A 27,029-nucleotide genomic window follows, 5' to 3' on the forward strand; every position below is an offset into this window, starting at 1 on the left:
TGACTACTAATGAACCCTCACCTGTCCCTTAACGATGACTACTAATGAATCCTCACCTGCCCCTTAATGCTGACTACTAATGAACCCTCACCTGTCTCTTAATGCTGACTAGTAATGAATCCTCACCTGTCTCTTAATGCTGACTACTAATGAACCCTCACCTGTCCCTTAACGATGACTACAAATGAACCCTCACCTGCCCCTTAATGCTGACTACTAATGAACCCTCACCTGTCTCTTAACGATGACTACTAATGAACCCTCACCTGCCCCTTAATGCTGACTACTAATGAACCCTCACCTGTCTCTTAACGATGACTACTAATGAACCCTCACCTGCCCCTTAACGATGACTACAAATGAACCCTCACCTGCCCCTTAATGCTGACTAGTAATGAACCCTCACCTGTCTCTTAATGCTGACTACTAATGAACCCTCACCTGTCTCTTAAAGCTGACTACTAATGAACCCTCACCTGCCCCTTAACGATGACTACTAATGAACCCTCACCTGCCTCTTATTGTTGACTACTAATGAACCCTCACCTGCCCCTTAATGCTGACTACTAATGAACCCTCACCTGCCCCTTAACGATGACTACTAATGAACCCTCACCTGCCCCTTAACGATGACTACTAATGAACCCTCACCTGCCCCTTAATGCTGACTACTAATGAACCCTCACCTGCCCCTTAACGATGACTACTAATGAACCCTCACCTGCCCGTTAACGATGACTACTAATGAACCCTCACCTGCCCCTTAACGATGACTACTAATGAACCCTCACCTGCCCCTTAATGCTGACTACTAATGAACCCTCACCTGTCTCTTAATGCTGACTAGTAATGAATCCTCACCTGTCTCTTAATGCTGACTACTAATGAACCCTCACCTGCCCCTTAACGATGACTACTAATGAACCCTCACCTGCCCCTTAACGATGACTACAAATGAACCCTCACCTGCCCCTTAATGCTGACTACTAATGAACCCTCACCTGTCTCTTAATGCTGACTACTAATGAACTCTCACCTGTCTCTTAATGCTGACTACTAATGAACCCTCACCTGTCCCTTAACGATGACTACTAATGAACCCTCACCTGCCCCTTAACAATGACTACTAATGAATCCTCACTTGTCTCTTAAAGCTGACTACTAATGAACCCTCACCTGCCCCTTAATGATGACTACTAATGAACCCTCACCTGTCCCTTAACGATGACTACTAATGAATCCTCACTTGTCTCTTAATGCTGACTAGTAATGAACCCTCACCTGTCTCTTAATGCTGACTAGTAATGAACCCTCACCTGTCTCTTAATGCTGTCTAGTAATGAACCCTCACCTGTCTCTTAATGCTGACTAGTAATGAACCCTCACCTGTCCCTTAACGATGACTACTAATGAATCCTCACCTGTCTCTTAATGCTGACTAGTAATGAACCCTCACCTGCCCCTTAACGATGACTACTAATGAACCCTCACCTGCCCCTTAACGATGACTACTAATGAACCCTCACCTGCCCCTTAATGCTGACTACTAATGAACCCTCACCTGTCTCTTAATGCTGACTACTAATGAATCCTCACCTGTCTCTTAATGCTGACTACTAATGAACCCTCACCTGCCCCTTAACGATGACTACTAATGAACCCTCACCTGCCCCTTAACGATGACTACAAATGAACCCTCACCTGCCCCTTAATGCTGACTACTAATGAACCCTCACCTGTCTCTTAACGATGACTACTAATGAACCCTCACCTGCCCCTTAATGCTGACTACTAATGAACCCTCACCTGTCTCTTAACGATGACTACTAATGAACCCTCACCTGCCCCTTAACGATGACTACAAATGAACCCTCACCTGCCCCTTAATGCTGACTAGTAATGAACCCTCACCTGTCTCTTAATGCTGACTACTAATGAACCCTCACCTGTCTCTTAAAGCTGACTACTAATGAACCCTCACCTGCCCCTTAACGATGACTACTAATGAACCCTCACCTGCCTCTTATTGTTGACTACTAATGAACCCTCACCTGCCCCTTAATGCTGACTACTAATGAACCCTCACCTGCCCCTTAACGATGACTACTAATGAACCCTCACCTGCCCCTTAACGATGACTACTAATGAACCCTCACCTGTCCCTTAACGATGACTACTAATGAACCCTCACCTGCCCGTTAACGATGACTACTAATGAACCCTCACCTGCCCCTTAACGATGACTACTAATGAACCCTCACCTGCCCCTTAATGCTGACTACTAATGAACCCTCACCTGTCCCTTAATGATGACTACTAATGAACCCTCACCTGCCCCTTAACGATGACTACTAATGAACCCTCACCTGCCCGTTAACGATGACTACTAATGAACCCTCACCTGCCCCTTAACGATGACTACTAATGAACCCTCACCTGCCCCTTAATGCTGACTACTAATGAACCCTCACCTGTCCCTTAACGATGACTACTAATGAATCCTCACCTGCCCCTTAATGCTGACTACTAATGAACCCTCACCTGTCTCTTAATGCTGACTAGTAATGAATCCTCACCTGTCTCTTAATGCTGACTACTAATGAACCCTCACCTGCCCCTTAACGATGACTACTAATGAACCCTCACCTGTCTCTTAACGATGACTACTAATGAACCCTCACCTGCCCCTTAACGATGACTACTAATGAACCCTCACCTGCCCCTTAACGATGACTACAAATGAACCCTCACCTGCCCCTTAATGCTGACTAGTAATGAACCATCACCTGTCTCTTAATGCTGACTACTAATGAACTCTCACCTGTCTCTTAATGCTGACTACTAATGAACCCCCACCTGTCCCTTAACAATGACTACTAATGAACCCTCACCTGCCCCTTAACGATGACTACTAATGAATCCTCACTTGTCTCTTAATGCTGACTAGTAATGAACCCTCACCTGTCTCTTAATGCTGACTAGTAATGAACCCTCACCTGTCTCTTAATGCTGACTAGTAATGAACCCTCACCTGTCTCTTAATGCTGTCTAGTAATGAACCCTCACCTGTCTCTTAATGCTGACTAGTAATGAACCCTCACCTGTCCCTTAACGATGACTACTAATGAATCCTCACCTGTCTCTTAATGCTGACTAGTAATGAACCCTCACCTGCCCCTTGATGATGACTACTAATGAACCCTCACCTGTCCCTTAATGCTGACTAGTAATGAACCCTCCCCTGTCCCTTAACGATGACTACTAATGAACCCTCACCTGCCCCTTAACGATGACTACTAATGAACCCTCACCTGCCCCTTAACGATGACTACTAATGAACCCTCACCTGCCCCTTAACGATGACTACTAATGAACCCTCACCTGTCTCTTAAAGCTGACTACTAATGAATCCTCACCTGCCCCTTAATGCTGACTACTAATGAACCCTCACCTGCCCCTTAACGATGACTACTAATGAACCCTCACCTGCCCCTTAACGATGACTACTAATGAACCCTCACCTGTCTCTTAATGCTGACTACTAAGGAACCCTCACCTGCCCCTTAACGATGACTACTAATGAACCCTCACCTGTCTCTTAAAGCTGACTACTAATGAACCCTCACCTGTCTCTTAACGATGACTACTAATGAACCCTCACCTGCCCCTTAACGATGACTACTAATGAACCCTCACCTGCCCCTTAACGATGACTACTAATGAACCCTCACCTGCCCCTTAACGATGACTACTAATGAACCCTCACCTGCCCCTTAACGATGACTACTAATGAACCCTCACCTGCCCCTTAATGTTGACTACTAATGAACCCTCACCTGCCTCTTAACGATGACTACTAATGAACCCTCACCTGCCCCTTAACGATGACTACTAATGAACCCTCACCTGCCCCTTAACGATGACTACTAATGAACCCTCACCTGCCCCTTAACGATGACTACTAATGAATCCTCACCTGTCTCTTAATGCTGACTAGTAATGAACCCTCACCTGTCTCTTAATGCTGACTACTAATGAACTCTCACCTGTCTCTTAATGCTGACTACTAATGAACCCTCACCTGTCCCTTAACGATGACTACTAATGAACCCTCACCTGCCCCTTAACGATGACTACTAATGAATCCTCACTTGTCTCTTAATGCTGACTAGTAATGAACCCTCACCTGCCCCTTAACGATGACTACTAATGAACCCTCACCTGCCCCTTAACGATGACTACTAATGAACCCTCACCTGCCCCTTAACGATGACTACTAATGAACCCTCACCTGCCCCTTAACGATGACTACTAATGAATCCTCACCTCTCTTAAAGCTGACTACTAATGAACCCTCACCTGTCCCTTAATGCTGACTACTAATGAACCCTCACCTGTCCCTTAATGATGACTACTAATGAACCCTCACCTGTCCCTTAACGATGACTACTAATGAACCCTCACCTGCCCCTTAATGCTGACTACTAATGAACCCTCACCTGTCCCTTAACGATGACTACTAATGAATCCTCACCTGCCCCTTAATGCTGACTACTAATGAACCCTCACCTGTCTCTTAATGCTGACTAGTAATGAATCCTCACCTGTCTCTTAATGCTGACTACTAATGAACCCTCACCTGCCCCTTAACGATGACTACTAATGAACCCTCACCTGCCCCTTAACGATGACTACAAATGAACCCTCACCTGCCCCTTAATGCTGACTACTAATGAACCCTCACCTGTCTCTTAACGATGACTACTAATGAACCCTCACCTGCCCCTTAATGCTGACTACTAATGAACCCTCACCTGTCTCTTAACGATGACTACTAATGAACCCTCACCTGCCCCTTAACGATGACTACAAATGAACCCTCACCTGCCCCTTAATGCTGACTAGTAATGAACCCTCACCTGTCTCTTAATGCTGACTACTAATGAACCCTCACCTGTCTCTTAAAGCTGACTACTAATGAACCCTCACCTGCCCCTTAACGATGACTACTAATGAACCCTCACCTGCCTCTTATTGTTGACTACTAATGAACCCTCACCTGCCCCTTAATGCTGACTACTAATGAACCCTCACCTGCCCCTTAACGATGACTACTAATGAACCCTCACCTGCCCCTTAACGATGACTACTAATGAACCCTCACCTGCCCCTTAATGCTGACTACTAATGAACCCTCACCTGCCCCTTAACGATGACTACTAATGAACCCTCACCTGCCCGTTAACGATGACTACTAATGAACCCTCACCTGCCCCTTAACGATGACTACTAATGAACCCTCACCTGCCCCTTAATGCTGACTACTAATGAACCCTCACCTGTCTCTTAATGCTGACTAGTAATGAACCCTCACCTGCCCCTTAACGATGACTACAAATGAACCCTCACCTGCCCCTTAATGCTGACTACTAATGAACCCTCACCTGTCTCTTAACGATGACTACTAATGAATCCTCACCTGTCTCTTAACGATGACTACTAATGAACCCTCACCTGCCCCTTAACGATGACTACTAATGAACCCTCACCTGCCCCTTAATGCTGACTAGTAATGAACCCTCACCTGTCTCTTAATGCTGACTACTAATGAACTCTCACCTGTCTCTTAATGCTGACTACTAATGAACCCTCACCTGTCCCTTAACGATGACTACTAATGAACCCTCACCTGCCCCTTAACAATGTCTACTAATGAATCCTCACTTGTCTCTTAAAGCTGACTACTAATGAACCCTCACCTGCCCCTTAATGATGACTACTAATGAACCCTCACCTGTCCCTTAACGATGACTACTAATGAATCCTCACCTGCCCCTTAATGCTGACTACTAATGAACCCTCACCTGTCTCTTAATGCTGACTAGTAATGAATCCTCACCTGTCTCTTAATGCTGACTACTAATGAACCCTCACCTGCCCCTTAACGATGACTACTAATGAACCCTCACCTGCCCCTTAACGATGACTACAAATGAACCCTCACCTGCCCCTTAATGCTGACTACTAATGAACCCTCACCTGTCTCTTAACGATGACTACTAATGAACCCTCACCTGCCCCTTAACGATGACTACAAATGAACCCTCACCTGCCCCTTAATGCTGACTAGTAATGAACCCTCACCTGTCTCTTAATGCTGACTACTAATGAACTCTCACCTGTCTCTTAATGCTGACTACTAATGAATCCTCACTTGTCTCTTAATGCTGACTAGTAATGAACCCTCACCTGTCTCTTAATGCTGACTAGTAATGAACCCTCACCTGTCTCTTAATGCTGACTAGTAATGAACCCTCACCTGTCTCTTAATGCTGACTAGTAATGAACCCTCACCTGTCTCTTAATGCTGTCTAGTAATGAACCCTCACCTGTCTCTTAATGCTGACTAGTAATGAACCCTCACCTGTCCCTTAACGATGACTACTAATGAATCCTCACCTGTCTCTTAATGCTGACTAGTAATGAACCCTCACCTGCCCCTTAACGATGACTACTAATGAACCCTCACCTGCCCCTTAACGATGACTACTAATGAACCCTCACCTGTCTCTTAAAGCTGACTACTAATGAACCCTCACCTGCCCCTTAACGATGACTACTAATGAACCCTCACCTGCCCCTTAATGTTGACTACTAATGAACCCTCACCTGCCTCTTAACGATGACTACTAATGAACCCTCACCTGCCCCTTAACGATGACTACTAATGAACCCTCACCTGCCCCTTAACGATGACTACTAATGAACCCTCACCTGTCCCTTAATGATGACTACTAATGAATCCTCACCTGTCTCTTAATGCTGACTAGTAATGAACCCTCACCTGTCTCTTAATGCTGACTACTAATGAACTCTCACCTGTCTCTTAATGCTGACTACTAATGAACCCTCACCTGTCCCTTAATGATGACTACTAATGAACCCTCACCTGCCCCTTAACGATGACTACTAATGAACCCTCACCTGCCCCTTAATGCTGACTACTAATGAACCCTCACCTGTCTCTTAATGCTGACTAGTAATGAATCCTCACCTGTCTCTTAATGCTGACTACTAATGAACCCTCACCTGCCCCTTAACGATGACTACTAATGAACCCTCACCTGCCCCTTAACGATGACTAGTAATGAACCCTCACCTGTCTCTTAATGCTGACTACTAATGAACTCTCACCTGTCTCTTAATGCTGACTACTAATGAACCCTCACCTGTCCCTTAACGATGACTACTAATGAACCCTCACCTGCCCCTTAACAATGACTACTAATGAATCCTCACTTGTCTCTTAATGCTGACTAGTAATGAACCCTCACCTGTCTCTTAATGCTGACTACTAATGAACCCTCACCTGCCCCTTAACGATGACTACTAATGAACCCTCACCTGCCCCTTAACGATGACTACTAATGAACCCTCACCTGTCCCTTAACGATGACTACTAATGAATCCTCACCTGTCTCTTAAAGCTGACTACTAATGAACCCTCACCTGCCCCTTAATGATGACTACTAATGAACCCTCACATGTCCCTTAACGATGACTACTAATGAATCCTCACTTGTCTCTTAATGCTGACTAGTAATGAACCCTCACCTGTCTCTTAATGCTGACTAGTAATGAACCCTCACCTGTCTCTTAATGCTGTCTAGTAATGAACCCTCACCTGTCTCTTAATGCTGACTACTAATGAACCCTCACCTGCCCCTTGACGATGACTACTAATGAACCCTCACCTGTCCCTTAATGCTGACTAGTAATGAACCCTCCCCTGTCCCTTAACGATGACTACTAATGAACCCTCACCTGCCCCTTAACGATGACTACTAATGAACCCTCACCTGCCCCTTAACGATGACTACTAATGAACCCTCACCTGCCCCTTAACGATGACTACTAATGAACCCTCACCTGTCTCTTAATGCTGACTACTAATGAACCCTCACCTGTCCCTTAACGATGACTACTAATGAATCCTCACCTGTCTCTTAAAGCTGACTACTAATGAACCCTCACCTGCCCCTTAACGATGACTACTAATGAACCCTCACCTGCCTCTTAATGTTGACTACTAATGAACCCTCACCTGCCCCTTAATGCTGACTACTAATGAACCCTCACCTGCCCCTTAACGATGACTACTAATGAACCCTCACCTGCCTCTTAATGTTGACTACTAATGAACCCTCACCTGTCTCTTAAAGCTGACTACTAATGAACCCTCACCTGCCCCTTAACGATGACTACTAATGAACCCTCACCTGCCTCTTAATGTTGACTACTAATGAACCCTCACCTGCCCCTTAATGCTGACTACTAATGAACCCTCACCTGCCCCTTAACGATGACTACTAATGAACCCTCACCTGCCCGTTAACGATGACTACTAATGAACCCTCACCTGCCCCTTAACGATGACTACTAATGAACCCTCACCTGCCCCTTAATGCTGACTACTAATGAACCCTCACCTGTCCCTTAACGATGACTACTAATGAATCCTCACCTGCCCCTTAATGCTGACTACTAATGAACCCTCACCTGTCTCTTAATGCTGACTAGTAATGAATCCTCACCTGTCTCTTAATGCTGACTACTAATGAACCCTCACCTGCCCCTTAACGATGACTACTAATGAACCCTCACCTGCCCCTTAACGATGACTACAAATGAACCCTCACCTGCCCCTTAATGCTGACTACTAATGAACCCTCACCTGTCTCTTAACGATGACTACTAATGAATCCTCACCTGTCTCTTAACGATGACTACTAATGAACCCTCACCTGCCCCTTAACGATGACTACTAATGAACCCTCACCTGCCCCTTAACGATGACTACAAATGAACCCTCACCTGCCCCTTAATGCTGACTAGTAATGAACCCTCACCTGTCTCTTAATGCTGACTACTAATGAACTCTCACCTGTCTCTTAATGCTGACTACTAATGAACCCTCACCTGTCCCTTAACGATGACTACTAATGAACCCTCACCTGCCCCTTAACGATGACTACTAATGAATCCTCACTTGTCTCTTAATGCTGACTACTAATGAACCCTCACCTGCCCCTTAACGATGACTACTAATGAACCCTCACCTGCCCCTTAACGATGACTACTAATGAACCCTCACCTGTCCCTTAATGATGACTACTAATGAATCCTCACCTGTCTCTTAATGCTGACTAGTAATGAACCCTCACCTGTCTCTTAATGCTGACTACTAATGAACTCTCACCTGTCTCTTAATGCTGACTACTAATGAACCCTCACCTGTCCCTTAATGATGACTACAAATGAACCCTCACCTGTCCCTTAACGATGACTACTAATGAACCCTCACCTGCCCCTTAACGATGACTACTAATGAACCCTCACCTGTCCCTTAACGATGACTACTAATGAATCCTCACCTGTCTCTTAATGCTGACTAGTAATGAACCCTCACCTGTCCCTTGACGATGACTACTAATGAACCCTCACCTGTCCCTTAATGCTGACTAGTAATGAACCCTCACCTGTCCCTTAACGATGACTACTAATGAACCCTCACCTGCCCCTTAACGATGACTACTAATGAACCCTCACCTGTCCCTTAACGATGACTACTAATGAATCCTCACCTGCCCCTTAATGCTGACTACTAATGAATCCTCACCTGTCTCTTAAAGCTGACTACTAATGAACCCTCACCTGTCTCTTAACGATGACTACTAATGAACCTGCCCCTGATGACATGCCTTTGTGTTGCAGTATGTATGATGTGGCTGTGGTGGGTGGAGGCATCGTGGGCCTGGCCTCAGCCAGAGAGCTCATCCTCAGACACCCCACGCTTAGCTTCATTCTGCTGGAGAAGGAGAAGGACCTGGGTAAGTGGTGGGCAGGGAGGGAGGAGGTCACTAACTTGACGTTCATGTTAGCCCGGGGTGCATTCATTAGTCGGACACCGTTGCAAAAACATTTTTTGCACTGTTCCAAACGGAAAACATTTCACAAGGGGGGAAAAAAACGTTTCTATTGTGCCACTCTGTCCTGGTCTTAGCCGTCAGCCAATCACATTCTTATGTTATCACCACAGTTCTTCTTTGTGCTTCTTCTCCCTACAACCTTCTTATTTCTTCTTCTTCTTCTTCTTGGGGAATTAACACTGTTCCGTGTCCCATCCTCAGCCATCCACCAAAGCGGCCACAACAGTGGTGTGATCCACAGTGGGATTTACTATACCCCCGGGTCTCTGAAGGCCCGTCTCTGTGGCAAAGGGGCCACTATGGCCTACGAATACCTGGACAAGAAAGGACTCCCCTATAAGAGGTGTGGAAAGGTGAGTTCTCTCAAATCCGTCTAATTAACATCGGGTTTGGCCTTAGGGCTGTAGATGTTGTTGGTTACCGTGGTTTAGTAAATATTGATGAGTAGACGTATCGCTTGGATTTGGACCTCAAAAGTATTTTTCTTTCCCTAAAGCGCCTATTGTCATTGTAGCTGAATTTAGTATGATCTTCTATCCAGGTCCCCCCCCCCCCTCGCAAAAGGAGGTTTCTAACCTCAAGGTTGAATAATGGTTAAAAGGTTATACAAAGGTTAAATAAATAAAAACATTGTAGTATTTGCTAGTATCGTTTCACAGTTTGTGCATGACATGTTTCACCATAACCGGTATACCATTTACAGTATATCAGGGGGTGTGTCCATGCTAATCTGATCATTGGGGGCAGGGGTTGATGGAGCTCGGGGTTTCGTTTGTATTTATGGTCTAATTTCATTGTATTTACCTGCAGCAACACACGACAGGGTCGTGGCTTCTTTGCCTAGCGGTTAGAGCGTTCGGACAGGGTCGTGGCTTCTTGCCTAGCGGTTAGAGCGTTCGGCGGCCAGGGTCGTGGCTTCTTGCCTAGCGGTTAGAGCGTTCGGCGGCCAGGGTCGTGGCTTCTTGCCTAGCGGTTAGAGCGTTCGGCGGCCAGGGTCGTGGCTTCTTGCCTAGCGGTTAGAGCGTTCGGCGGCCAGGGTCGTGGCTTCTTGCCTAGCGGTTAGAGCGTTCGGCGGCCAGGGTCGTGGCTTCTTGCCTAGCGGTTAGAGCGTTCGGCGGCCAGGGTCGTGGCTTCTTGCCTAGCGGTTAGAGCGTTCGGCGGCCAGGGTCGTGGCTTCTTGCCTAGCGGTTAGAGCGTTCGGCGGCCAGGGTCGTGGCTTCTTGCCTAGCGGTTAGAGCGTTCGGCGGCCAGGGTCGTGGCTTCTTGCCTAGCGGTTAGAGCGTTCGGCGGCCAGGGTCGTGGCTTCTTGCCTAGCGGTTAGAGCGTTGGGCCAGTTAGCGCGTTGGGCCAGTTAGCGCGTTGGGCCAGTTAGCGCGTTGGGCCAGTTAGCGCGTTGGGCCAGTTAGAGCGTTGGGCCAGTTAGAGCGTTGGGCCAGTTAGAGCGTTGGGCTGTTACTGGTTCGAACACCCAGAGACGACCAGATGAAAAAAATCTGTCTGCCCTTGAGCAAGGCACTTCACCCTAATTTGCTCTATGGGTGCTGTACTACTATGACTGACCCTGTAAAACAACACATTTCTCCGCATCTATCTGGTGTATGTGACAATGGAAAACATATTTTTTTACTTATATAACTGTATAATACGGTCTCTTCCTGTGTAATACGGTCTCTTCCTGTGTAATACGGTCTCTTCCTGTGTAATACGGTCTCTTCCTGTGTAATACGGTCTCTTCCTGTGTATTCATTCCCGACTCCTTTGTGGTGTTTTCTGTTGTTCTTTGAAAAATAAAGAAAAAGTTGCTCACACAACAATGTGCTGGTCATGTCTACGGCTTGGCCTTTGTGTTGGCAGCTGATCGTCGCTGTGGAGCGAGAGGAGATTCCCAGGCTCAAAGCGCTATACGAGCGAGGACAGAAGAACAACGTGCGTGACCTCACCATGATAGACGCCAAGGGGATCCGAGAGAGAGAGCCCTACTGCAGGGTGAGAGAGAGCCCTACTGCAGGGTGAGAGAGTGAGAGAGAGCCCTACTGCAGGGTGAGAGAGAGAGAGACCCCTACTGCAGGGTGAGAGAGAGAGACCCCTACTGCAGGGTGAGAGAGAGAGACCCCTACTGCAGGGTGAGAGAGAGCGAGCCCTACTGCAGGGTGAGAGGGAGAGAAGGGCGGAGAGTGTGAATGAGATGGCATTCAAGTCTCTTTACTAAGGTGCTTCATAGTGAAAGTCCAGGATTGAGTCTGAAATTACACCCTATTGCCTATACAGAGCACTACTTATGGCCTGGTTTGGAAATTACGTCATATTCCCTGGTGAAAAATAGTGCTCTTTTATAGGGAACAGGGTGCCATTTGGAACACAGCCCCAGTGTAAACGGCTTTATGGTTAAACTCTTCCTTTCAGGGTCTGATGGCCCTGGACTCTCCTTACACTGGCATCGTGGACTGGAGGCTGGTGTCACTGGCATATGGCAAGGACTTCCAGGAGGCAGGAGGGACCGTGGTTACTGAATATGAGGCTAGTGACATGGCCATGGTGAAGGAAAGCCCCGCTGGTATCACTGACGGTATCTGTTCCATACTTGCCTCACCTCAGAACACTCATAGATTTGATGAAAAGGTGGCATTGCACTTGTGAATGCATTTTTTTCTTTTTGTTTTCTTCAAAACATTTCAGGAATGAAATATCCCATCGCTATCAGAGATTCAAAGGTAGGTATGTGTGTGTGTGTGTGTGTGTGTGTGTGTGTGAAATCATTAAAATGCATTTTACTATCAGAATGTTTTTTTGTTTTGTTTTTAAGCTGTAACTAACGTGTGTGTGTGTGTGTGTGTGTGTGTGGTCTCCTCAGGGTACGGAGGTAAGGTGTCGGTATGTGCTGACCTGTGGTGGTCTGTACTCTGACCGCCTCGCTCAGATCTCTGGCTGCAGTCCAGACCCTCGCATTGTCCCCTTCAGAGGAGATTACCTGGTCCTGAAGCCTGAGAAACACTACCTGGTCCGGGGCAACATCTACCCCGTAAGTCCTCTAGAACACCATCTACCCTCTAGAACACCATCTACTCTCTAGAACGCCGTCTACCCTCTAGAACACCGTCTACCCCGTAAGTCCTCTAGAACACCGTCTACCCTCTAGAACACCGTCTACCCTCTAGAACACCGTCTACCCTCTAGAACACTGTCTACCCCGTAAGTCCTCTAGAACACTGTCTACCCCGTAAGTCCTCGAGAACACTGTCTACCCCGTAAGTCCTCGAGAACACTGTCTACCCCGTAAGTCCTCGAGAACACTGTCTACCCCGTAAGTCCTCGAGAACACTGTCTACCCCGTAAGTCCTCGAGAACACTGTCTACCCCGTAAGTCCTCTAGAACACTGTCTACCCCGTAAGTCCTCTAGAACACCATCTACCCTCTAGAACACCGTCTACCCTGTAAGTCCTCTAGAACACCATCTACCCTCTAGAATACCATCTACCCTCTAGAACACTGTCTACCCCGTAAGTCCTCTAGAACACTGTCTACCCCGTAAGTCCTCTAGAACACTGTCTACCCCGTAAGTCCTCTAGAACACTGTCTACCCCGTAAGTCCTCTAGAACACTGTCTACCCCGTAACTTCTCTAGAACACCGTCTACCCCGTAAGTCCTCTAGGACACCGTCTACCCCGTAAGTCCTCTAGAACACCGTCTACCCCGTAAGTCCTCTAGAACACCGTCTACCCCCTAGAACACCGTCTACCCCCTAGAACACCGTCTACCCCCTAGAACACCGTCTACCCCCTAGAACACCGTCTACCCCCTAGAACACCGTCTACCCCCTAGGGCACCGTCTACCCCCTAGAACACCGTCTTCCCTGTATGTCCTCTAGAAAACAACTGATAGACGAATGTCTCTAGCTTCCTAGTTGTTGTACTGACAGACGGATGTCTCTAGCTTCCTGGTTGTTGTACTGACATCAGTCTGTCTCTAGCTTCCTGGTTGTTGTACTGACAGACGGATGTCTCTAGTTTCCTGGTTGTTGTACTGACAGACGGATGTCTCTAGTTTCCTGGTTGTTGTACTGACAGACGGATGTCTCTAGTTTCCTGGTTGTTGTACTGACAGACGGATGTCTCTAGCTTCCTGGTTGTTGTACTGACAGACGGATGTCTCTAGCTTCCTGGTTGTTGTACTGACATCAGTCTGTCTCTAGCTTCCTGGTTGTTGTACTGACAGACGGATGTCTCTAGCTTCCTGGTTGTTGTACTGACAGACGGATGTCTCTAGCTTCCTGGTTGTTGTACTGACAGACGGATGTCTCTAGCTTCCTGGTTGTTGTACTGATAGACGGGTGTCTCTAGCTTCCTGGTTGTTGTACTGATAGACGGGTGTCTCTAGGTTCCTGACCCTAGGTTCCCCTTCCTGGGGGTCCACTTCACCCCACGGATGGACGGCAGTGTTTGGCTGGGTCCCAACGCCGTCCTGGCCTTTAAACGAGAGGGATACAAGCTGTACGACTTCGATGCCCGGGACTTTGGAGATGCACTTTCATTCAGGTATAGTACTTAGAAGTAAGGAAGCAATGTCATTTAGGTGTCAAATTGGGAAGGTTGGTTAAATATCATCTCTTACTTATCGTTCCCCTCAACATTTCAGTCTAGTAGAGAGAGGTTCCCCTTTACATGCCATTTCAATCTAGTAGAGAGGTTCCCCATTCCAGTCTAGTAGGGAGGTTCCCCTTTACATTCCAGTCTAGTAGGGAGGTTCCCCTTTACATTCCAGTCTAGTAGGGAGGTTCCCCTTTACATTCCAGTCTAGTAGGGAGGTTTCCCTTTACATTCCATTCCAGTCTAGTAGGGAGGTTCCCCTTTACATTCCATTCCAGTCTAGTAGGGAGGTTCCTCTTTACATTCCAGTCTAGTAGGGAGGTTCCCCTTTACATTCCATTCCAGTCTAGTAGGGAGGTTCCCCATGAGGACTAAATCCAACTGGAATCCAAGTTAATTTAGATTTCCATGGAACCTCTGGACTTGTTTCTCTTGATAAATGACTCTGCTGGAGGACCGAAGCAGACATGTATCTCTGCTGTTTCTCTCTCTATGTGTCTCTCTGTAAAATGTCTGTCTCTCTCTCTGTGTGTTCCAGAGGTCTGCAGAAACTGGTGATGAATAACCTAGTGTATGGTGTTGGAGAGATGTACAGAGGGGTGTTCATCGGAGCTCAGGTCAAGATCTTAAAGAAGTTTATCCCAGAGCTCTCTCTAAGCGACGTACTCAGGTACATCGGATTCTGAATGTTCATTCCAGGGGCTGGGTGTAAATGAAGCATCTCAGTACCTGAGACACTGATACACAGACGTCATCAGCCAGGGCCACCTATCACTGAGACGTTTCAACTCCTCACCTGGAACGTCCCCAAGATGCTGAGTCCACACTGATTGGTCAAATCACTGCCCTCCTGTGGATGGTTTCCTGCTCGGTGTCTTTTCAGCAGGACTTGAACCACAGATCTTCTGTCGCTTCCTTTTTGATGAGAAAGTAGCCTCCATTTCGAGAGGGCATGGAAGCCCCGGCAGCCAACTTCAACTGGGTGAACTCGGACACTTCATCCCTTTGCCTCGCTCATCATCTGCCAGGATTGCATACTCCTTCTTGCATTCTCCTTCTTGCATTCTGCTTCCTCGTACCTGTCTTCCCAGGGAACTGTGAATTCCACCATCACCAGTTTTTCTCTTTTCTTTTTTTTTTCATATGATGATGTCTGGATGGAGAGTGCCGGCAACAATGTCGGGAGTGGGGGGGGCACAGCCCGTCTATTCAGGTCAGCACACATCTCCCATGTTCTGGCTTGTTCCAGGATGCTGTCCTTCCTGAAACGGGCTGCTCCCCAAGGCCTGACAAAGCTGATGCAGTGACCTTTCTTGGTGGGAGTTCTCTTTCTTTCCGCTCCTTCTCGATGACGTCGTCCAGTTTCCCCTCAACTTGGTCATGCCTCCATCTGTAAGTGTCCTTGGCGAGAGGGGTGAAAGTGCGGGATGTTAAAACATGCGCTGTGGTGCCAGGTTTGTTACCCGAGAGGGCAGTGAGGCCCCACCCTATGTAAGTTAGTGTGGGATGGGAGCGTGTCGTAGACAGATCTTAACAGGAACTGGATTCTGGCAGACTCCATCCTCCACAGCTCACCCCAAGAGAGATTCCTCTCTGTTTCCCACCTTGTCCAGGCTCTCAACCCCCCCCCCCACGACTTTGACCCTACTCTGTTTCTCCTCCATTTTGCTGACTTCCTGCTGTAGCAGGTGCCTTCTTTCGGTGGTGTTAGCTTTGAGCCTTTTGGCAGATGTTCCCCACTATGTCCACCGTGCTGCAGTCTGCTCTCAACCTGGTTGACGGTATTGGTGGCAAACCATTTTTCCTTTGTGTTCTGATCTCAAATCAAAAGCACCTTGTATCTTCAAGGTCTTTGGGCATGACCCTCAGGGACTCCAATCTGGACTTTTGCTATTTTCAGTTATTCTACCAGTGATGAAATTGGTAGTTTTGTTATTCTACTGTACAGGCCCACATTTTGAGAAGCTGCGGAGAATTGATCAAATTGAAAAGTCAAGTCCTCCTGGCCATGTTACCTTGTCGTTGTGATCGGAAAGGAAAAACTGATCCTAAATCAATCGCATTTATTTATAAAAAGCCCTTTTTTTAAAATGATTTGTTTTACTTCAGCCGATGTCACAAAGTGCTGTACAGGAAACCCAGCCTAAAACCCCAAACAGCAAGCAATGCAGATGTTTAAACACGGTGGCTATGGAAATCATCACTCCTACTCTGACACGGTTAATATTTATGGCCCCGAATCGAAAGGTGTGCCTGGGTTGTGGAGTATAGAGGCTAAGGGTTTGTTTTGAACTTAAAATGTGCACTATGCAGAAATCGTGTCGCCATTTCCTGGTTGCTAAAATTCGAATAGTTCACCTAATTTCAGTGTGACAAAACAACTAGATAATCATTGTACCATCTAAACCTGCTGTGAAATCTATTTTAAATAACCTAAAATGATATATTTTCAGATGTTTTTGAAGCTGGTGTACGAAACCAAAAGTAAAACGCGCAAAAGAAAACAAATTTAAGAACGGGAAGCATAAAAAAAGAATTGCTCACATAGAACAGATCTACCGCTTGTTAGACTTGCTTTCGATGAGAATGACAGATCTATAACTCTCATTTCTATGTGAATTTCATTGGTCGCTTGTGATTGGTCATTGTGACATATTGCAGCCTTTGATAAGATTCTCTGTTTCTATCCGGCTTGAAGGACCAATATTGAATGAACTGATTTCCATAAACATTTATTCACAGCCTTTTGTACAGAAATGTTTTCTGTTCCCATTACAGAACTAGTGTGTTGCCAGTGATTTATGTGTTAGTATTATTTTTTGGGAATCTGCGTTTCCATCTACAGTACATTTGGAAAGTATTCAGACCCCTTGACTTTTTCCACATTTTGTTATTCCACATTTATTTATTCTAAAATTTGATTTAAATTGTATTTTCCCCCTCAATCTACACACAATACACCGTAATGACAAAGCAAAAACATTAGACATTTTTGCTAAGTTATTAAAAATAAAAAACTATCACATTTACATAAATATTCACCCCCTTTACTCAGTACTTTGTTGAAGTACCTTTTTTGTTGAAGTACGGGAAGCAAGCGGTAGATCTATTCCTTGAGTCATCTTGGGTATGACGCCACAAGCTTGGCACACCTGTATTTGGGGAGTTTGCACAGTTATTGTCAGGTCAGGTTCAAGTCTGGGCTCTGGCTGGGCCACTCAAGGAGATTCAGAGACTTGTGTGCTTTGGGTTGTTGTCCTGTTGGAAGGTGAACATTCGCCCGAGTCTGAGGTCCTGAGTGCTCTGGAACAGATTTTTAAATATAAAAATTTTTTGCCACCATTTTCTCCCAATTTCGTAGTATCCAATTGTTAGTAGTTACTGTATTGTCTCATCGCTACAACTCCCATACAGGCTTGGGAGAGACGAAGGTTGAAAGCCATGCGTTCTCCGATACACAACCCAACCCAGCCGCACTGCTTCTTCACACAGCGCGCATCCAACCCGGAAGCCAGCCGCACCAATGTGTGGGAGGAAACACCGTGCACCTAGCGACCTGGTCAGCGTGCACTGCGCCGGCCTGCCACAGGAATCGCCAGAGCCAGTGCGCGATGAGACAAGGACATCCCTACCGGCCAAACCCTCCCTAACCCGGACAACGCTAGGCCAATTGTGCGTTGCCCCATGGACCTCCCGGTCGCTGCCGGCTGTGACAGAGCCTGGCCTCGAACCCAGAGTCTCTGGTGGCACAGCTAGCACTGTGATGCAGTGCCTTAGACCACTGCGCCACCCGGGAGGCCCACTGGAACAGGTTTTTAATCAAGGATCGCTCTGTACTTTGCTCCATTCATCTATCCCTCAATCCTGACTAGTCTCCCAGTCCTTGACGCTGAAAAACATCCCCACAGCATGATGCTGCCACCACCATGCTTCACCGTAGGGATGGTGCCAGGTTTCCTCCAGAAGTGATGCTTGGCATTCAGGCCAAAAGGTTCAATCTTGGTTTCATCAGACTAGAGAATCTTGTTCCTCACCTTTAGGTGCCTTTTGACAAACTCCAAGTGGGGTGTCATGTGCCTATTACTGAGGAGTGGCCACCCTACCATAAAGGCCTGATTGGTGGAGTGCTGCAGAGATGGTTTTCCTTCTGGAATGTTCTCCCATCTTCACAGAGGAACTCTGGAGCTCTGTCAGAGTGACCATCGGGTTCTTGGTCACCTCTCTGACCAAGGCCCTCCTCCCCCGATTGCTTAGTTTGGCCCGGGCGGCCAGCTCCATTTAAGAATGATGGAGGCCACTGTGTTCTTGGAGACCTTCAATGCTGCAGACATGTGTTGGTACCCTTCCCCAGATCTATTCCTCGACACAATCCTGTCTCGGGGCTCTACAGACAATTCCTTTGACCTCGTGGCTTGGTTTTTGCTCTGACATGCACGGTCAACTGTGGGACCTTACACACCTGTCTATATATCTTTCCAAATCATATCCAATCAATTGAATTTACCACCGGTGCACTCCAATCAAGTTGTAGAAACATCTCAAGGATAATCAATGGAAACAGGATGCACCTGAGCTCAATTTCGAGTGTCATAGCAAAAGGTTTGAATACTTATGTAAATAAGGTATTTCTGTTTTATGTAAAAAAAATATTTTTCTTTTTCCTTTATTTAACGAGACAAGTCAGTTAAGAACAAATTCTTATTTTCAATGACGGCCTGGGAACAGTGGGTTAACTGCCTGTTCAGGGGCAGAACGACAGATTTGTACCTTGTCAGCTCGGGGGTTTGAACTCGCAACCTTCCGGTTACTAGTCCAAAGCTCTAACCACTAGGCTACGCTATGCTTTTATATTTAATGAACTTGCAAAAATGTCTAAACCTGTTTTCGCTTTGTCGTTATGAGGTATTGTGTGTAGATTGAGGATGGGGGGGGAATGGTATCAAGGGTGGGGGAATGGTATCAAGGGTGGGGGAATGGTATCAAGGGTGGGGGGGGTGGTATCAATTTTAGAATAAGGCTGTAACGTAACGAAATGTGTATAAAGGAACGGTGTCTGAATACTCCCTGAATACTTCCTGAATGTGCTGTAGGTCGGCTGACTGAGGACTTGTGAAGAGCAGAATTAACAACCTTTGCACCATCAAGACAGTTCTTTGTGAGAAGGCGTTAACCCATGTTTCACAGTTAGTCATTATGTAAATGCCGGCTGAAAAAAATCACGGCCCAGTGAGTCACTGGGGGCACTGAGGTCACGGCCCAGTGAGCCACTGGGGGCACTGAGGTCACGGCCCAGTGAGTCACTGGGGGCACTGAGGTCACGGCCCAGTGAGCCACTGGGGGCACTGAGGTCACGGCCCAGTGAGCCACTGGGGGCACTGAGGTCACGGCCCAGTGAGCCACTGGGGGCACTGAGGTCACGGCCCAGTGAGCCACTGGGGGCACTGAGGTCACGGCCCAGTGAGCCACTGGGGGCACTGAGGTCACGGCCCAGTGAGCCACTGGGGGCACTGAGGTCACGGCCCAGTGAGCCACTGGGGGCACTGAGGTCACGGCCCAGTGAGCCACTGGGGGCACTGAGGTCACGGCCCAGTGAGCCACTGGGGGCACTGAGGTCACGGCCCAGTGAGCCACTGGGGGCACTGAGGTCACGGCCCAGTGTCGTGGAAATGTCCTCTATTTACCAAATCATGAGAGCAAACCACAACAAAAGTCAGAGTTAGTTATCAAAGTCCATCTTTAATTATATCAGCTCTATCACAATCCTGTGACTCTCAGATAAATTCAGTGTCTCTCAATGAATTCTCTGAGAGCCCCCCACACATTGCAGCTGAGTTCCTTTAATAGCAAAGAACACACATAGTCAGACAGCATAGACATAATTCATCGTTCAGCTTTGTCTCCTTTCCCAAACCCCAGAACCATAAACCAATCCTCCATATCAACAGGCATATATCAAATTGTCATTTAGATACAACCCACTCTAAATACAAACTCACGGAGAGGAGAATGAGGCTATAGGTTAAGATAGAAACAACATTAGAGGGAGCATAGAATGATTCCAGACACTTCCACCCTTCCTTTCCCCACAAGAAAAAGGTAGGGAGTGAAAGATATGTTTACACATGATGACACTTTGACCTCTCCCCTCTCAGCGGCCCAGGCAACTTAGTTTTGACAGAACAGATAACTGCAACCTCGCCACAGTATTATACAAAAATACCATTCTGATGAGAATTAACTTACACACATTAGATGAATATAAAACATCTTACAAATGTTACCAACAAATTCTGAATCTTCCACGACACCAGTGAGCCACTGAGGTCACGACACCAGTGAGCCACTGAGGTCACGACACCAGTGAGCCACTGAGGTCACGACACCAGTGAGCCACTGGGGGCACTGAGGTCACGGCCCAGTGAGCCACTGGGGGCACTGAGGTCACGGCCCAGTGAGCCACTGGGGCACGGCTGTGGAGGTGGAAACACCAAAGTCTGAGCCTTTTTTTGTTGTTGGTGAAACACTGGCGCAAGTCCAAAGTGGAAATACGACGTAACAGAGTGTGTGTGTGTGTGTGTGTGTTTTGTCTGTTGCAGGGGTCCAGCAGGGGTGAGGGCCCAGGCTCTGGACCGCGATGGGAACCTGGTAGATGACTTTGTGTTTGACGTTGGTGTCGGGGATGTGGGCAGCAGGGTCCTCCATGTACGCAACGCTCCCTCGCCCGCCGCCACCTCTTCCCTGGCCATAGCAGAGATGGTAGCAGACGAGGTGGAGAGACGTTTCAGCCTCTAAAAACACTAGAGGCACTCTTCGGATGCTTACCAAATGGCATCCTATTCCCTACTTTTTGAGTTCTGCGCACAACTATTGACCAGAGCCCACAGGGAATAGGGTGGCATTTGGGACGTACTTACACTTCCCCAGTGGAAGGAAGTAACAACATTGATCCAGCTGCAGGTCCATCTAGTGAAGTGGTGATGATGCTGATCTCAGGTCAGTTCTGCATTTTCCCCAATGGTTAGTTTGGAGTGGGGGTGAGTGTAAGCTGATCCTGGATCTGCGCCAAGGGGAAAATTCACCAGGATATGATCCATCCAATCTGTTAACTACTGCTCACTGGTCCAGCATCTATCTACGTCAGCAGAGTGAGGTTACAAAAAATCCGGGAACTTTCCAAAATTCCCAGAATTCCAGGTTGGCGGTTTCCAGGATTATCTGCTATATTCCTCCTTAATTGCAGGAATATTCCAACAGGGATTTCTGGAAAACTCGGAAGGTTTGTAAAAGTTACTGGAATTTGCAACCCGACAGCAGGTCAGGTCAGAATGGAGTAGACTGAGCAGCATGTACTGAATGGAGCATGTAAAGTGCATTTGGAAAATATTCAGACTCCTTGATTCCCCACCCCCGTTACGTTACAGCCTTATTTTACTCAATCGACACACAATACCTTATAATGACTAAACGAAAACACGTTTTTATAAATGTTAGCTGATTTATGTAAAATAAAAAAGGCACACATCCTGGTAAGTGTACCAAAACATTTCTGCAGCAATAAACTCCACCAATCAGGTAGTGGCCAGACGGAAGCCACTCCTCAGTAAAAGGCACATGACAGCCAGCTTGGAGTTTGCCAAAAGGCACTTAAAGACTCTCAGACCATGAGAAACAAGATTATCTGTTCTGATGAAACCAAGATTAAACTCTGTGACCTGAATGCCAAGCGTCACGTCTGGAGGAAACTTGGTAACATCCCTACGGTGAAGCATGGTGGTGGTGGCAGCATCAGGCTGTGGGGATGTTTTTCAATGGCAGGGAGTGGGAGACTAGTCAGGCTCGAGGGTAAAGATGAACGGATCCTTGATGAAAACCTGCTCCAGAGCGCTCAGGGCCTCAGACTGCATTGTCATTCTGGGGTATTGTGTGTAGATTGATGGGGGAGAATTTAATTTTAATCAATTTTAGAACAAGGCTTTAACGTAACAAAATGTGGAAAAGTTGGGGGGGGGGCTGAATACTTTCTGAATGCATTGTAGATGAGAAGATTAGAGGGTAATTGTGATCTATAGGATCCCTTAAGCAAAGGGCCTAGACTAGGGTTGAATATATTCCCAGTATTTTAAATGTTCCATCCCGAGAATAAATCACTTTTCTCCGTGGTAACCCAGTATTTCCCATCAAAACCGGAAGTGTCATTCAAAAGCATTATAAAGCATACAAATGGGGCCATGTCTGGATTTGAATAGAGCTTTGATAGAAAATTCAAACCTGGAGCCTCCTGAGTGGGTGTCGCCACAGACCCGGGTTCGATCCCAGGCTGTCACAACCGGCCGCGACCATGAGTCCCATAGGGCGGCACACAATTGGCCCAGCGTCGTCCGGGTTAGGGGAGGGTTTACTTGGCTCATCGCGATCTTGCGACTCCTTGTGGTGGGCCAGATGCCTGCAGGCTGACCTCAGTTGTCAGTTCAATGGTGTTTCCTCCGACACATTTGGTGCAGCTGACTTCCGGGTTAAGCAGGCGGGTGTTAAGAAGCGCAGCTTGGTGGGTCATGTTTCGGAGGACGTATGACTCGACCTTCGCCTCTCCCAAGCTCGTTGGAGAGTTGCAGCGATGAGACAAGATCGCAATTGGGGAGAAAAATGGGGTAAAATACAAAATGAATAACTAAAATATTAAGAAAATTCAAGCCTGGTGCTACCTGAGCCTGATGTGTCCTACATTAAATACATTTTAATGAGCCCAATCCCAAAAAAGCCCAAATAATTGTGCTGTTTTCCAATAGATTTATCATATAGGCTACTGCACATTACACATGACAGAGAAACATAAATTCCCATAGATGGAGCTATAGATGAAGCTAGCTATATGCTCTCTTGGGTAAATAAAACTAGCTCCAGTAGGCTAATCTGTTTGTTGTGTGAACTGTATTACTGTATTATATTATATGGACTAGAATTACGTACATCATTTCTAACAGGGAGAGAACATGCGATTCTGGTGCAGCACATACGGCCTACAAAGTTACAAGTATAGGCTAGCGATTTCGATTTATAATTTTGAAATATAATAGTGCCTATTTGCATAATTAGTAGGCTGACGCATATGTAGCTTTCATATTTCCCCCTTATGTCATTAGCCTACGTCCTCTCTCTATTGTTGCTTCATTCAGTACCTGGTTTTCAACAGTTAAATGAAATGTTTCGTGTCCTAAATCATTCTAATGACATCCTTGAATAATATAGGACTAGAATTCGATGCAGAAGGCTTTCACTTCTCTTCACGAAGATTGAAGGGTTCTGGGTCTGAATAAATAACTGCTATAGTCTACCGCCATCACGATGTGGATGATAGGTCTACGTGCATTGTGAACTGCGTTCCAGACTGAGCAGGGCTGCATGATGGATGAATCAACGAGAGGCCGTAGAGAAGACACATTTAGACATCGCATATCATTTAACAGTTCCATTTCACCGCATGCTGTTCATATAAATAATGCATTATAATTTATCGGGTTCTCACAGTTATTTATCCGGGGGGAAATGAGTGGTTTTGGCCAGTAAAATCTCAGTAACCGTGTTCCCACCGTTCAACCCATGTCCATGCTACCGAGGACCAGTTTTCCAGACACAGATTAAACCTAATCTTGGACTAAAAAGCAAATGAAATGGAGAATCTCCGTAGAAATAGCTTTTATACCAAACCCTTAACGTTTGAAATGTAGTTGGATGCACCAAAAATGAGTTGGTTGCACAGATGATGCCAAGAATTCACCAAGAATGTTCTAAATTAAAGACCTGTTCCACTGTGGTCCTGTATTCTCATGTGATCCCTCTCATTGCTTTGGTTTTGGATAATGACAATGTACAGTAGCGGTAAAAATATGTTGGTGTTCTCCACCATTTCTGCTTTCTGATTATTTTTTTTAAACGCACTGATTTTAGGATGTTTAAAAGCATTTATTTTATAATAAACTGAAAATATTTATCAAAGTTTTGCGGTAAGAATACTGCCATTTTTATTTTGCCGCAGTCACATTCTTTGACAGTGTTTTGTTTTTGAAAGACGGTGTGATTTTTGTTAGTCTGTTTACTGAGATGATATGAAACGGTTTAATGAATTTATCTACGAATTATAATTCTCTCATTTTGTGATGTGTGAGGTGTACAACTCCAGAGACAAAAGTTTATTACAGAAATTCGATGTATTTTAAATAAATGACTTTTCCCATTATTGTTGGTGCAGTATATTGGGAATCTTGTACGAATATGCAGGATAAAGATAATGACGTGGTTGTAAGAATTACTGAGTGTGCAAAAACATTAGGAACACCTCTTTCCATGACAGAATGACCAGGTGAATCCAGGTGAAAGCTATGATTCCTTATTGATGTCACCTGTTAAAATCACCTAAATCAGTGTAGATGAAGGGGAGAAGCAAGTTAAAGAATGATTTTTAAGTCTTGAGACATGTATTGGGGATGGCCAGCAGTGTCAGAAGAAGAGGAATATTGGGACAGGGTAACAGAGGTGGATTTCTGAGGGAGGAGGAATGGGGGGAGGAGAAAGAGGAATATTGGGACAGGGAAACAGGTGGATTTCTGAGGGAGGAGGAATGGGGGGAGGAGAAAGAGGAATATTGGGACAGGGAAACAGGTGGATTTCTGAGGGAGGAGGAATGGGGGGAGGAGAAAGAAGTCGGAGGGGATTAGGAAAAGGAGGAATATTGGGACAGGGAAACAGAGGTGGATTTCTGAGGGAGGAGGAATGGGGGGAGGAAAAAGAGGAATATTGGGACAGGGAAACAGAGGTGGATTTCTGAGGGAGGATAGAGGGAGGAGGAAGGATGGAGATGGCGTGTCGAAGAAGATTCATGCCAAGCACAAACGGAGTGACCCACGTGCCAGATGGAGTTCTGGAGGTGAAATGGAAGTGAATGAGGGTGAGATAAGGTGTGTAAAAGAGCTTGGAATCTGTTCCAGTAGAAGTTTCATTTTTCTAGAAAGTGGATCCTTGACCTTTTGGTGGATCCATATGTGGTTTCAGGGTGGGTGGGGAAGGAGTTTAAGTAACCTGTACTGGATTTGTGGTATTTGTTTTGTGTTTCTTCCGACCAGAAGGAGCGGGCAGTCCGTGTCACACAACCTTGGGTCAAGATCATTTTCTTGCTTTGTGTTTAAGAATAGAGCACCATTGGAAAGGAGTGATTCCTGAGGTAGCTTTATGTGTGCAGGTGGATAAATTGAAGTGTTTGTGGCGCCTGCCGTTTGGTGCCACGCAGACCCGGTGGTGAAACAGCAGTCACTGTCTGTCCTTTTTTGAGTCCTGAGTTTTTAGCTGACAAAGTCACGTCAACTGTACGGGTTGCCCATGTTGCTGGGGATCAGAAGTGTACGGTGCAGGAGAGGCAGGTGGAGGTGGTCAGAGTAGTGCAGAAGGTGTCGTATGCTGAGGGAGTGAAATAGAGGATGGGTCAAGGGTGAGGGATCCTGAAAGGATCAATAAGGTTGGCTTCATAGCAACTGTTATCAACTCCCGCATCTCTCTGATTCAGAGGGGTTGGGTTAAATGCGGAAGACACATTTCAGTTGAATGCATTCAGTTGTACAACTGACTAGGTATCCCCCCCCCTTTCCCTGTACAACTGACTAGGTATCCCCCCCTTTCCCTTTACAACTGACTAGGTATCCCCCCCTTTCCCTGTACAACTGACTAGGTATCCCCCCCCTTTCCCTGTACAACTGACTAGGTATCCCCCCCTTTCCCTGTACAACTGACTAGGTATCCCCCCTTTCCCTTTACAACTGACTAGGTATCCCCCCTTTCCCTTTACAACTGACTAGGTATCCCCCCCTTTCCCTGTACAACTGACTAGGTATCCCCCCCTTTCCCTGTACAACTGACTAGGTATCCCCCCCTTTCCCTGTACAACTGACTAGGTATCCCCCCCTTTCCCTGTACAACTGACTAGGTATCCCCCCTTTCCCTGTACAACTGACTAGGTATCCCCCCCTTTCCCTGTACAACTGACTAGGTATCCTTGACAACTGTGGGAAGTGTTGGGAGTTTATTTGTTCAAATTTCACCTTTATTTAACCAGGTAGGCTAGTTGTGAACAAGTTCTCATTTACAACTGCGACCTGGTCAAGATAAAATAAAGCAGTTCGACACAAACAACAACAACAACAGAGTAAACAAATATGCAGTCAATAATGGGCCAGCATCCCTGAGGAATGCTTTCAGACTCCCTTGAAGTCCATGTCCCTGACGAACTGTGGATGTCCCTGACGAACTGTGGATGTCCCGAGGGGAAAAGTGGGTGCAACTCAATATTAGGAAGGTGTTCCTAATGGGTTTTGTACACTAAGTGGACATTATTTCTCTCGTCATTCCCCTGAATGTTGTGAGCACGGTCCTTTGATGTCCACGTGGGGGCAGGATCTTACAGTACAGT

General features: G+C 46.5%; 1 protein-coding gene across 2 annotated transcripts in view; it reads left to right on the top strand.

Annotated features, from left to right (window-relative positions):
• l2hgdh (L-2-hydroxyglutarate dehydrogenase) overlaps positions 1 to 24,809 on the top strand; it is a 42,966-nt gene extending 18,157 nt beyond the window's left edge. The window contains exons 2-10 of one of the 2 annotated variants that reach the window (XM_020488248.2): positions 9,775 to 9,890; positions 10,191 to 10,342; positions 11,844 to 11,975; positions 12,393 to 12,555; positions 12,666 to 12,700; positions 12,841 to 13,008; positions 14,367 to 14,524; positions 15,114 to 15,245; positions 21,172 to 24,809. In XM_020488248.2, coding sequence (XP_020343837.1) covers positions 9,775 to 9,890; positions 10,191 to 10,342; positions 11,844 to 11,975; positions 12,393 to 12,555; positions 12,666 to 12,700; positions 12,841 to 13,008; positions 14,367 to 14,524; positions 15,114 to 15,245; positions 21,172 to 21,367 — 1,252 coding nt within the window. In that variant the 3' untranslated portion in view covers positions 21,368 to 24,809. The remainder of the gene's footprint in view (positions 1 to 9,774; positions 9,891 to 10,190; positions 10,343 to 11,843; positions 11,976 to 12,392; positions 12,556 to 12,665; positions 12,701 to 12,840; positions 13,009 to 14,366; positions 14,525 to 15,113; positions 15,246 to 21,171) is intronic. The other variant, XM_020488249.2, reaches the window with a different exon arrangement.
• The last annotated feature ends 2,220 nt before the right edge of the window (positions 24,810 to 27,029 follow it).

This window comes from Oncorhynchus kisutch, linkage group LG7 (assembly GCF_002021735.2).
Source record: "Oncorhynchus kisutch isolate 150728-3 linkage group LG7, Okis_V2, whole genome shotgun sequence".
NCBI classification, from domain to species: Eukaryota; Metazoa; Chordata; class Actinopteri; order Salmoniformes; family Salmonidae; genus Oncorhynchus; species Oncorhynchus kisutch.